The 12,891-nt window shown below is 53.6% G+C and overlaps 1 protein-coding gene and 1 long non-coding RNA gene across 25 annotated transcripts in view; one reads left to right on the forward strand and one right to left on the reverse strand.

Annotated features, from left to right (window-relative positions):
* LOC113628238 (calmodulin-alpha-like) overlaps positions 1-12,891 on the forward strand; it is a 135,987-nt gene that overhangs the window by 18,388 nt on the left and 104,708 nt on the right. For 9 of the 21 annotated variants that reach the window (XR_003435939.1, XR_003435937.1, XR_003435943.1 and 6 more), the window contains exons 1-2: positions 8,528-8,641; positions 9,042-9,150. Coding sequence is in view for 12 of the 21 variants with exons in the window: in XM_027121530.1 (XP_026977331.1) it covers positions 5,943-6,485; positions 7,945-7,983 (582 nt within the window). In the remaining 9 variants the exon portion in view is untranslated. Of the gene's footprint in view, positions 1-188; positions 369-4,568; positions 6,486-7,944; positions 8,642-9,041; positions 9,151-12,891 lie in introns of those variants that run through there. The other 12 variants (XM_027121528.1, XM_027121534.1, XM_027121536.1 and 9 more) reach the window with 5 other exon arrangements.
* On the reverse strand, positions 7,328-11,763 carry LOC113628242 (uncharacterized). 4 transcript variants are annotated; one of them, XR_003435948.1, is made up of 4 exons: positions 10,884-11,763; positions 10,229-10,283; positions 10,001-10,090; positions 7,328-8,575 (listed from the first exon to the last, which is right to left on the reverse strand). It is a non-coding gene; the product is annotated as an uncharacterized LOC113628242 (long non-coding RNA). The 4 variants fall into 4 exon arrangements; XR_003435949.1 differs by lacking the exon at positions 10,001-10,090 and having other exon boundaries at positions 10,229-10,242; XR_003435947.1 differs by lacking the exon at positions 10,001-10,090.

The following is a 12,891-nucleotide window of genomic DNA, read 5'->3' on the forward strand; positions in this document are numbered from 1 at the left end:
TGCATTCACCCTGGGAAGAGTAGGTTGGAATCGGGGAGACCCCAAGGAGCTATTGGGAGTTTCCAGATTGTCCCTAAAGCCACAGGGGAGAAGATGGAGGCCCTACCCCAGGTCCTTGGGCCACGCTCCGCTTCCCAGGACCCTCTCCCACCTCCATCCTGAGCCCTTCCTCCACCTGGTCCCTCTAGATTCATGCCAGTCGGACATTCGGCTTTGAGGGGAGAAGTCCGCTCTCCGCTGGATCTGCCAGGCCTCATCACCCTGACTGTGCTCGGGCCTCTCTAAGGAGCCGGGCCAGCAGCATCCCATAATAAAGAGCAAGTCGGACAAAAGTGCCAGGTAGCAGACGGCTTGCAGGGAGTTGGGAGGTAAGTCCATCCTCCTGAGGCCCAGACATGCACGACTGTGTGCATGGGGGCGGGGTGCACCTTTCTAGCATCACTGCAGGGCTGTGAAACTGGGGAGAAGCCACAGGTGGAGGTACAGAGGGTAAAGCATCAGCAGCTGCTCCCAGGGGTCAACACAGAGGTCACCCATCCCCACAGAGCCACTCGGCAAACCTGCAAACAGTAAGGGGAGATGACAGACCACACAGTGGATAAAGTGGGCACCTGGGCAAGAGCATCTGAGGCACCCCATGGGGTTTGAACCACAGGGAAGGGCTTGAAGAGAGACACGGGTCCAATCCTCCTGCAGGTGGAGGCAAGGCGGACCCTCCTGTACTCTGTTCATTCAGCAAATATTTCCTGGGCGCGGGGGCCATCCTACCGCAGAGGGCTTGGCAGGGGAAGAAATCAGAAGCAGCCTTGCCTCTTGTGAAAATTACATGGGAAGAAACAGAAAGGAAGCAGGTCCACAGGCAAGATCAATGTAGAAGTAAAAGTTATGAAGAAAATAAAGGAGAAGAATAAGACAGGAGAGGGATGAGGTGGAGGAGGGTGGTTAATTAGAAGTGGGCGGTTGGGGAAGGCTTGGCAATGAAGCGATATTTGACTTTTGACTAAAGTGACAAGAGAGAGCGGCCGCTTGAATGTCGGGGACAGAGTGTCCAGGCAGATGGAGCAGCTCGTGCAAAGATACCAAGGTGGAAATCAGGATGGGAGTGTTCAAGGAGCAGAAAGTAGGCCAGTGTGCTTGGAGCAGAGTGTTGTGGTGATGTGGTCAAGAGGGCCACCGTAGGGAGTTTGGATTCTACTGAAACCCAAAGAAAGCCCATTATAGCGTTTCAGCAGAAAATGACATCACTGAAGAATACCACAAAAGGGGAGACCCATTACGAGTCTGGGGCCGTGGTCCTGCCTGGAGATGATGCGGCCTGGCGCAGAGGATGTGTTGAGGTGAAGCTGAAAGATGGGGTATGAGGTGTGAGAGAAAGGGAGGAATTAGATGTGGCTCTGGGTTTGGTTCTGAACAACCGGACGGGTTTTTTTTAAGAGATGGGGAGATTGAGGGGAAGCAGGTTCAGATGAGGACCAACGGCTCCACTTCGTCATGGTAACTTTGAGGGTCTCTCCAAACATCAAATGCAGGGGCTCAGTTGGCAGGTGGATCCCCAAGGAGCTTGGCAGGAGGGCTCTGCACCAGCAGGTGTGTCCCAACATTTCCCATAATGGAGGATACCTACTGCGTGTGAGTCCCCCGCCTCCCGAGTGGGTTTTCCAGGTGCCGAGTGAGAAGGTCTAAGACTGAGTTGGGGAGAACCGCGAAGAAAACAGCCACAGGCGGGGAGCGGTAGGAATTGGAAGGTCTAGGTCCTGAGTTTTCAGCCTGCTGGTCATCTGACCTTCATGCATTTGCTAGTTCTCACATCCTTCATCTGTAACGTGGAGACATGAGACAATAGGAATGAAAGTGCCTGATACACGCTTGCTACAGAGTAACTGCCCAATGAACAGGCAGTTGACCCATAAATATTCCACTGGGAAGGTGTACTATGCTGAGTGTTTGTGCCCCCGCCAAATTCATATGTGGAAATCCTAACCCCCAGGTGATGGTATTAGTTGGCAGGGCTTTTGGGAGGTGATGAGTTCCGGAGGGAGGATCCTCCATCAGTGGGATTAGCGACCTTAAAGAGAGTCCAGAGAGAGCCCAGGTCCTTTCCATCCAGTGATGGAGGACACAAGAAGTCTGCAACCTGGAAGAGGGCCCTCCCCCTGCCAGGCCTCCCCGGGCCTCAGACTTCCTGACTCCAGGACTGTGAGCAATAAGTTTCTGCTGTTAACAAGCCCCCCAGGGGGTGGCTTGTTGTTATAGCAACATGATAACACTAAGACAAGGTGTTTGCATTTTGCTGGGGGGAAAGGAAGTAGATAAGTAAATGTTAGGGCTGGTGAGTGGCTGTATGGAAATGGGGGGGTGGGAGAAAAAGAGGGAGAGAGAGAAGGAGAGAGAGAGGCCCGTGGCCACACCCATTCTAGGAGGGCACAGGAATGGAGCTGGTTGAAAAGACTAAGCATCCCAATCTATATCTTTCTCTATAGCGCCCAGCAGGAGAGGCACAAATTCTGTTTAACAGAAGCTACAGTAGCACCATTTCGGGGGGAAGGCAACACCTTGGGTCATCTGCTCTTCTAAGGAATAGCTGCAGCAGGCCCTCCCCTGTTGTGGGTCTGTTGAGGTCCTTATTAACACTATACTCTGTGAGGCCAACCCCGCTGTTCCCACCAGGATCCCAGCATCCTCGGTGCCTCTCACCTCCAGCCCAGGCAATTCTACACCGGGTTCACTCCTGACTCTCAACTCTACCACTGTGGTCCTCCAAGTGTGTTCCACGGATCCATTTGAGGGGAGGGTGTCCCCAATACCCTTTCAGGAAGCCTGGGTGGTCACAACTATTCTCGTAATACCAGACACGGTTTGCCACTTTCACCGTGTCAGCTTTTTGCACTGAGCTCAGAGCACTGGTGGGTGAAATCACCAGCCCCTTAGCAAGAATCAAGGCTCCTGTACCAGCAGTCATTATAGCCTTCACCACCACATGGTCTCAAGTTTTTAAAAAGCCAGCTTCATTTAAGAACGTTCTTGTAGAAGTAGTAAAATTATTATTTCAACCCTTGCACGCACATCCTTAATACTCTGCTGCGTAGTCTAGTATGATTTGTTGTAAGAAAAGCACTTGTGTGCATACGTAAGTCACAAGGTAAGCTTTTTTCATGGAACACCAGTTTTTGGGAAAAAACAGCTGATAGACAAACTGTGGTTACTCAGACTTGGTATTTGGCATTTTCTCAAAAAGCGATGAAGTGAGCCTAGCACTTCAAGGAAAATAACTGAGTATTTGTTGCAAGAATAAAATTTCAGCATCCAAATGAAAATTAGAACTTTCTAGATTTTGTATTTGCCACTGTGAGCTTGAGACTTCCCAATACTTAAAGATTTTTCTAATGAGATTGGTGGTAATATTAATGAATGTGATTTTTTAAAATTATACATGCAATGATTCAACATGCAGAAGATCTGCAGAACTCAGGATTTTCCAAATGACCAATGCATAGCATCACAGAATCATGCATGAGTAAAAGATCCATTCAAAGCACAGGAGTGAGCGATGGATTTTAATGGAACAGGATGAAAAGTTCGTTGGCATGGTTTCAGAGTTCACACTACAACCAACCTTTAAGAAGCTACCGCCTGTCAAATTTTGATATGGTACCGACGAAGAATAACCACAGTTACCTGAAATGGTCATTAAATGCTCTCTCCTTTGCCAGCTGTGCATAGCTGTGTGAAGCTGGATTATCATGCACTTCACATCAAAACATCTTCCCACAGATCAAGTGCGGAAGCAGACATGCTTTCATAAATCCGGGCATTAAAGAGATTTGCAAAATTATGTTTTTAGGTACCACTCTTATTTTTTATACAGTGTAATTAATTTTTTTATAAAACTACGTTATTTGTATTGACGTGTAATGGGTTTTTTATTTGTTTTTTAAAAGTTATAAATACATAAAAATATATTTAAATATTTTAAAATTTTATTAGTTTTAATTTCAAACCCAGTAAATATTGACAGACATTTTAAAAAGCTCTTTAGAGTCCCCAGTAATTTTGAAATGTTTAAATGGGTCCTAAGACCACAAGTATATGCTGGAGGGAAAGGAGTCAGTGCACTGAGAGGCCGCAGGGGGAGAATACAGAAGCCTAGCAAATTAAAAACATTCCCTCTGTCATAGTTTCCTAACCAGCGAGTTGCAACAATTTAGTTGTCACAGCCCTGTGCCTTGTGAGTCATGAGCAGCTCTGTTTAAAACCCTTACTGAGCTCCCTTTCAACGTGTCTTTTTGAAGAACACAGGCCATGACCCAGAAACCTGCAGATACCTGTTGTCCACTTACCCTTCGTAGGTGAGGCAGGATGCAGTCCATCAGCGGGACAGTGTCAGGCACAAGTTTCATCGTGATGCTGGCCCTTGGTTCCCCAGGGCGCTGTCAGCTACACGCCGTTGTCCAGTGGTTCTCCTGCTCCTGCCCTTGCAGCATTTCATGAATACGTCCCCCCAGCATACGAATTTGAGGGGAGACACATTAGGACTAAAGCATTCAGTTTGTCATTTCTTTCTTTCACAGATCATCATCTAAACCCAACCCAAACTCAAACTACAGACCATTTGTTGAAGAGACTGTCTTTGCTCCATTGTCGAAGCTCAGGTGACTCTCTTGATAGGGGTCCCTCTCTAGGTTCCCTATTCTGTTACACTGATCTACTTGTCTGCTCTCCAGCCAGCACCACACTGCCTGGATCACTGCAGCTCGACAGTAAGTTTCGAAGTCGGGCAGCATCCGGCCTCGTTCCTCTCCTTCCGTCCTTCGCTGGCTCCTCTGGGTCTCACCACTTTGGATCTGCATGGATTCCCACAGGCAAAGCCACCTCTTCTCACTCCGTGGCTGGTCCTTCCCCGGGCTTCCTGGGAGTCGAGCTCCGAGCGTGTGTGCCTGGTGGGCATCCCACTTCACCTTCTCGAGAACCTCCTCTTAAAAACACCCCTTTCTTCAGCTCTGTCCATTCCCATTCCCGAAACCAGAAGCTCAGACTTTCAGCCATGGCCTTGCTAAAATGTGCAGGGGTTCCCATGCATTGGAGGATAAACGTGAATTCCTCTCGCCTCTGACAAATCTCGCTTGTCTTCCTTTCTTCATCTCCCGCTTTCTCCCCTTCACCCTGGGCTGCAGCTGCACCAGCCTCTTTTCTGTCCCTTGGCCACACCGAGCCTCTCCCACCTTTGGACCTGGAACCTGTTGGCCTCCGCCTGGAAGGCCCCTTCTCCCCCTCAGGTCACCCTTGTGTGCCACCTCTGCAGAGAAGACTTCCGCAACCATTGCTGCAGAAGTAACCTCCCCACCTGCTGTCCATCACCACCCTTTATTTCCTTGATAGCATTTATTGAAAGTATCTCATTATCTTGCTTGTTTCTGTTAGTTTCCTCGCTAACTAGCTGTGTTGTGGTTGGAATACATATGAGCCTCTGGAGGATCTGGGGACAGCCTGCTTCTATCTAAAGAAAAAATATTTTTCTTTTCTCCTCCTCTGAAAACCCTCTTGGGAACCCTAAGGTTTTCAGACTTCGGAAACCAAAGAAAAGGAAAGGGAGTTCTTTTCAGGCAAAGACAACCTCTGTTCTTCCTCCTGCCAAAACCCTCAGCTGCAGGCAGTGAAGAGCTCAGAGCCAGTGGTTTCACTGAGTGGAGGGTGTGAAGACTGGGGGGGGGGGGGCGGGGGGATTCCGGTAGGCAAACCCAGAACTCATCTCTCTAGAGGCTGTCTACCAGCCTCTCTGGAGGTGTCCCCACTGGTCCCGGGGACTCTGGGCGGTGGGGAGGAGAGCCCAGCCTTTCCCAGAGCTGCTGGCGTCAGTGCAACTAGCCGGCCGGCCCACTGCCTGGGCCTGGACTCCTGTTCCAACAGGACCTGGACTTCAGGCAACCGCAGGGCCGGGCGCGTGCATGGTGAGAGGCATCCCAGCTCCTTCTTCAGCGCCAGCAAGTCAAGCCGGGGCCAGAACACCAGCCGCCGGCCCTGCACCCGGCCACCTCCCGGCGCCCGGCCACGTCCGTGTGCAGGACCTCCTCCCCGCAACGGTCAGGGCCAAGCAGCTGACCGAGGAGCAGGTGGCCGAGTTCAAGGAGGCCCTCTCCCCTTTTGATGAGGACGGAGACGGCGCCATCAGCACGCGGGAGCTGGGCACCGTCCTGCGGTCGCCGGGCCAGAAACCCACTGAGGCCGAGCTCCAGGACCTGGTGGGCGAGCTGGACCGCGACGGCAGCAGCACCGTGGGCTTCCCCGAGCTCCTGGGCCTAATGGCCCGTAAGGTGAAGGGCAGGGACGCCAAGGACCAGATCCGGGAGGCCTTCTGCGTCTTCGACAAGGACGGCAACGGCCTGATGGGCACGGCCGAGCTGCGGCACGTGATGACCCGGCTGGGCGAGAAGCCGAGAGACCAGGAAGTGGACGAGATGATCCGGGCGGCGGACGTGGACGGGGACGAGCCGCTGCGCTACGAGGTGTTCGTGCGCTTGCTGGTTTCCAAGGGCGGCCACAGACCCACCTCCACCCCCACCCCCATCCCCACCCAGGGTGTCCGGGCTCTGCACGTGGCGCCGGAGGACCTGCCTCCGTTCCCCCGGCCCCTCCGGGCACTGCTCCTCCGCTGGTTGACCTGATCCAGCTGTCTGTCCCCCTTTCCTCTCCTCTCCTCGTTCCTGCCTACCTCCCCACCTTCTCCTTGCAGGATGACACAGGCCGCTCCCAAGCCCAGCAAATCCCAAATGTTCCATCCCTCGGGAGCAGAAGTTCAGGGACGTCCCTTTGCACCGACCAGGGCAGGAGGATGGTCACAGCCTCACTGGCCGCTCATGCCCCAGGGAGGGCGCGGTGTGCCCTCCGGGAGCCCTCCGCGTGGGATCCCTAAAGCGCACCCGGTACCTCCATCCGCTGTGGACCAGGGCCCTGGGGCGAGGGGCACTCTTGGAGGCTGACAACCAGGGTCTGGCCTCCTGAGAAACACCACCTCCTTTCCCCGCCCCCGACTCCCCTGCGCTCTTGTGTTCTCTTCTGTCTCTGTGCCAAACCGCTGTGAGGTGATTCGTCTCTTAAAGCTGGGAGTCAGTTGTAACACGTTTGTATTCACCTTCTTGGAGGGAAATTTGAAAGGGAGAAAGAGGCCACAGGGGAGTAAAGAAAACGTCTGTTTTTCTCTGGTTCCAGTGGAAATGATCCTTGTTAAGTTCAGGGTTTAAAAGAGGCAGGAATCTCTCTTTTTGTGCTTTTTGGAAGTGCGGTGAAATCTTGTATTGATGGGCGTAGCGAACAGAGAGGAGTCTAGGCAAGGTAAATCTTGAATATTTATTTCAAATAAAATGGAGAAGTTGGCAGCAAAGGGTGGTTAAAAATCCATGTAGAGCTTCTAAGATCTGAGTCGATTATGGTGGGGAAGGAACAGTGGTCTGTGTTCATGGATTTCTTACATTCATGATCGAGTTGTTGGGAAGTGCGGTTTGAAGAAAGTCAGGGCTGGAGAGGGCCCGTGTGGTGCAAAAGTAAGAGACAGTGCTTCCCGCGTTAAACCCTGGCTCCCAGAGGTGGCATCAGATAACCCCAAGGCCGAAGGGGCTTGTCAGAGATTATTTCAGTGTTTTCGTGGGGTGGACACTACACCTGGGGTCATCAGAGAGGGCTACCAGCCCTGGGACAGTCACAGAGCAGCTGGCCCATCTTGACAAGTCCTCTTTCCTGACACCCTCCCCACCATGCACGTTTCCTCATATGTAAAAGGAAGAGCATGGGCTCTGGGGCCGGACAGACTGGGAATGTAGTTATTGCTGCCCTGCCGACTGGGCCCAAATCACTCGTCCTCCCCGTGGTGACAGCTGACACTCTGGCGGCCCTTCCTGGGCGCCGGGCCCTGCTGTGAGCACACTGCCTGTGCAGTGACTCACTACCACCCTACAGGGGGCCACCCTCTGCAGCTTCCCCGTCTACAGATGAGGAAGCCGAGACACCGAGAGCTTAAGAAAGCAGCCCGTCCCACAGCTGGTAAGGGGCAGAGCTGGAGTTGGATGCAGGTCTGTGCCCCTGATCTCACTCACAGCCTCCCTAGAGCTCCATGGCCTCCACCGTGACCCGATGATGAGAATCGCGCCTCCTCCAGCACTTGTGAGGATCAGAAATCATCTTAACATGCCTGGTATGCAGTAGGTGCTTAATAAATGACAGCTACCATTGCTATCATCCTTCCAGCACCAACACTCTGTATTTCCACCCGTCGGAACAGTCCAAGGGAAAAGCTGGGGTCTGGTTTGGGAACTGGCCCCGGCGGGGCAGCTGCAGAGCCCCCTTTGTGCAGGAAAAGAAACCAGTGCTCTGACCGTGGGGCCTTGCAGGCTCGGCCTCTTTGGGCTCATCCTTCCATAGCCTCAACAGTCGGGGGTGGCTGAACTCCTGCAGGTGCAGGCTTGGGAGCAAGCCCGTAAGAGTGGACGGAACGTCTAGGTGCCATGGATGTGGCTGCCCCGGTGCCATGAGCAGAGAGCCAAGCCCGTTGTCATCTCAGAGGCTCAGATGTGCATCATGGTCCCATCTGCCAAAAGAAGCACTGACGTCATCCCCAGGGACCTTGTGTCTTTCATGGAACGTGTGCTCAGAGGTAAGGAAGGGGAGGTTCCAGGTCTCCCTGCACAGTGTCCACGGGTCTACAGTTGCCAGTGTGGGCCTGGCTGGGGAGCTGGCATTCAATCCCCTCTGTCCTGGTGGGTGCCCTGAAGTATGGGGACCTGTGTGCCTGCCAGCACTTAAGCTGGAAGGGGTGAGGTGTCTTTCTGCATCTCTGTCCGGCCTCCTGGCATCACACCGGAACCACCCTGCCTGCATTTAACTGGCTTTAGAACCTGTCATGAGAACCCCTGGGGCCAGGGCAGGAACGCAGCTGGTTTTGGAAAGACCTCCTGTCCCTCCCGTGGGTGTGCCGGTGACACCCAGAAACCAGGCTGCGGATGAGGGGTCTGAACAGACTGGAACCAAGATGACAGTTTCTCCCTCGTCCCCAGAGACAGCAGAGCCCCTCAGACCACCGCCTGCTGTTTCCAGTTTCCAGCTTGGCTCTCGTGACCCGGAGCACTGGGGGGAGTGCATCCCATGGGGGACCGGCACACACAGGTTAGTGATACACGGGCCTCCCTTCTGCGTGCAGATGGGAATCAGGCATCAAGGCTGAGGGGACCACAGAGCTGAATGTGCCCCCCTGGGTTTTACTTTCCTGACACAATTTTTTTTAATGTTTTCTGTTGTCCTTTCTCATTCAAGCAAGGCCATCAGCCAGCTCTGCCACGTGGCTGGACGCTCTCCCAAACTGCTAGGTTAGGGACAGGGATGCCAGCCAAGGGGCACACAGAGGGTGGCGCTCTCTGAATCTGGGGGTCCCCTGCCTTGGTCGGTGTGTCCAAACTGCAGTGGGTGCAAGTCCTTCACGATTGCTGACAGCCAGGCGAACCCTTCACAGTGCCCACCTCCATGCCGGGCACCGGCCACTCCCACTCCGGGTGTCCCGTCACACCTGGGCCTCGGCCAGGGACTCGGGCTCCTGGGCCACACCCGCGTCTGTCTTCAGCCTCCTCTCCACCCGCCACACTCCATCTTCTTTTCCTTCTCCCTCCCCACAGTGCCAGGACTTGTGCTGTCCCCAGACACCTAGATAGACGTTTTGTTGGTAAAGTGCGGTCACTGCAATTGCCAGGTGTAGGTCCTTGGCCTCGTTGAGTAGGACGGGGCAGGGGGGAGGGAGGAGGTTGGGAGTGGGGCCCTGAGGACCTGAGCGAGGAGTCCAGGCCTGCAGAGCAGCCCGCGTTTCCGGAACAGACTTGGAGCAGCCCCTCCATGCTCAAGTTCCCTTTTCCTTTCAGTCCACGAATAACTGGACTTAACCTCCCTTCATCCCCCAAAAAGGTGCTTTCTGACTGCAGCTCAGAACATTCCATCCATCCTTGGGGAAGGAATTTATAAATATTACCTCGGCTTCCATGTGCTTTCGGCAGGCCTGTCATAAATCAGTGCAGGGCTCCTGGACCTCCCAGGCTATATAAAGCCACTCTTCTGCCTCCTGTTTCCAATTTTAAATCAAATACAGCTCAGCCCCGCAGGCTCCTGCGGATTCCAGGGGCCGCTCAAAGTCTCCCCAAACCAGCCTGCTAAAAATGACTCCGTTGTTCCCCTGGAGAAATTTAAAATTAAAACTCACGTGTGGGGTGGAGACTGCCCACGATGAATATGAATGAGGAATACAAGATGTGTTTCTCCACCAAAAAACAAAGCAAAAAAAACCTGTCTCTGAAAAAGGTCTGGGCCCTACTCACCTGCCAACCTCCCCACCATCCTGCCTTTTGGGTGGTTGTTTCTATAGCAACCAGGTTCTCAGGTGCCTGGACACCCCGTCCCCCGACCCAGAGGGGAAGCAACCGGTTAAAGGCCTCCCCTAGCCCTCTGATCAGGTGCCAGGGGCTGGGGGGCTGGGGCACCTTCCGCCAAGCGTGGGGAACGGAAACGTCTTGGGGCTAGTCCTGGGAGACGCGCTTGAATTGACCTAGAAAGGATGGCGGGTTTCCATGCCCGGGGAGACAGTACCTGTGGAGACAGTCAGTGAAGGAATCTCACACTGTCCCCTAAGCACCTCCTCCACTCTTCCCACCTTTCTAATGGCCTCAGAATCTCCAGGGAGGGGAAGGAGCCAGGCCCTTGGTACAGAAGGAGGGGTGGCATCTGGAGTCTAGCGTCAGGTGGGCCCAGGATGTCCTGGCTGGTCACCTGGTGCTGCCCTGCAGGCTTGGGATAGCTGAGCATTGGTGGAGGGACCCCACCCTCCCCCACCCTCCCCCACCCGCCATGGGGAAATGGACCTCGTGCGACACTGCCAGCCCATGGGTAAAGCTCATCTCCCTGGACACCGAGCTGGCCCATCTCTCATCCATCACGTGCCCTGCAGGCTGGTTTGGAGGGCTCCCAGGATAGATGTTCAGGTCTCACTGAAGGCAGGCTTCCATGCCGAGACCGGACGGTGTGAACTGCTCACCAGGCATTGCATTTTCAGCTCCTTAAATCCTCAAAACAAGCAAGTGTGGCAGCTGCTTTAATGAGCCCATTTTAGAGAAGATTGAGGCCTCAAGAGTCTAAATAGGTTCCCCCAAATCACACATCTAGTAAATCAGAGTTTGAACCTGGGTCTGACCAGCTCCAGAGCCAGCATCCTTCCCACCATCACAGAGAAGCTTCTCGGATCAAGCAGCCTGAGACTGACGGCAGCCTGAGCTTGCAGAAGTCTTGAGGCTCCAGCAGAGCTGCAAAAGGCACGTCAATGGGAAAAGCCTGCAAGTGGGAACAGCTGCTGGGCAGGGTGTGGGCAGCCAGGACGCAGAGAGAAGACAGACATCAGCTGGTGTTGAGGGAGCCATGAGAGCCGCTGTGCCAGCGCCTGGATGGCTGCAGAGGGAGTGTTGTGAAGCCTCCCACAGCCCTGGGCCCTGCATGGGGTCCTCACCGCGTGGCCCCCCACCCTTGCCCAGGCACTGGAGGGCAATGCAGTGTGGGGCACCTGCTGCCCCGAGGAACTGGAGGAGGCCGCCATCACCAGGAGAGAGTTCTGCCCTGGCCCACGTCTTTGTGACAGTAGGTGCCAATCAGTTCGCAGTGCTGAGCAGGCATCCCTCTGGCCAAAGCTGGGCCCGCCCAGGCCTTTGTCACTGGAGAGAGGAGCTCGGTAATGTCTGGGCCTCCAAGCTTCTGTTGGAGAATGCTGCCTTCCCCCAGACTCACATCGTGGGGTGATGGGCAATCATAAGAGACTCATGTCCTCGTGGGTTGAATTATGTCCCCCAAAATTCACATATTGGGGTCTTGACCCCCAGAACCTCAGGGTGTGACCTTATTTGGGGATAGAGTCATTATGGAGGCAGTTAAGTTAGAGTGAGGCCATTAGGTTGGGTCCCAACACTGACGTCCTTCTAAGAAGGGGAAATTTGTGGAGGGTTTTTTCAGTTTTTATTTATTTCATTATTATTATTTTTTGACCATGCCACATGGCTTGTGGGATCTCAGTTCCCTGACCAGGGACTGAACCCGGGCCAGGGCAGCGAGAGTGCAGAGTCCTAACCACTGGACTGCCAGGGAATTCCCAAGATGGGTAAATTTGGACACAGTTGGACGATCACGAGAGGACACCAGGAGAAGACAGCCGTCTACGTACCCAGGAGAGCAGCCTCAGGAGGAACCAGCCCTGCTGACTCCTTGATGTTGGACCTCCAGCCTCCAGGACTGGGAGAGAATAATTTCTGTTGTTTAAGCCCCACAATTTGTGGCTCTTGGTTACAGCTGCCCAACAAGTGCACAATACTCCCTGTATGAGGCGGGGTTAGGGGTATCACAGATTCTTGTCTTAGTCTGAGTCCCAGAACTGGTTTTCTCCTGGTCCAGCTCTGATTTCATGAGTCATACACACTAGACTCTGAGAGAATCCAAGGAGAAAAGAGATCTTGCCACATGGAAAAACACCTTCTGATGCACTCTGTTGCCGCTTCCCAGACTCTGGTACTGCAGACTCACCTCTCCCAATCTCAGCACCTCTGAGAAGTAAAACAGTCACTGGAGTCGGCGTGACAATGCACAGTGCTTCAGAACCTGAGGGTGCGTTCTCTCCATCCCCCTGACTGAATGCAACGTGACGTTCTTACCAGGGAGCCTGAGGTAGGGATAAAATTTTAGACTTGAAGAATCTTGGGTCTGTACACCGCCTTAGGAGTTATCTGGCCTGATTTCCCACCCAGGATGAAAGGCCTAAATATGACAGCGCCCCAGAGAGACGGCTGGTTTGCATCTCCTTGAAAGTGTCCATTAGAGAGTTCAAGGTCAATT

This window comes from Aethalodelphis obliquidens, unplaced genomic scaffold (assembly GCF_003676395.1).
Source record: "Aethalodelphis obliquidens isolate GAN/ISIS:26980383/991018 unplaced genomic scaffold, ASM367639v1 scaffold23, whole genome shotgun sequence".
Taxonomy (NCBI): Eukaryota; Metazoa; Chordata; class Mammalia; order Artiodactyla; family Delphinidae; genus Aethalodelphis; species Aethalodelphis obliquidens.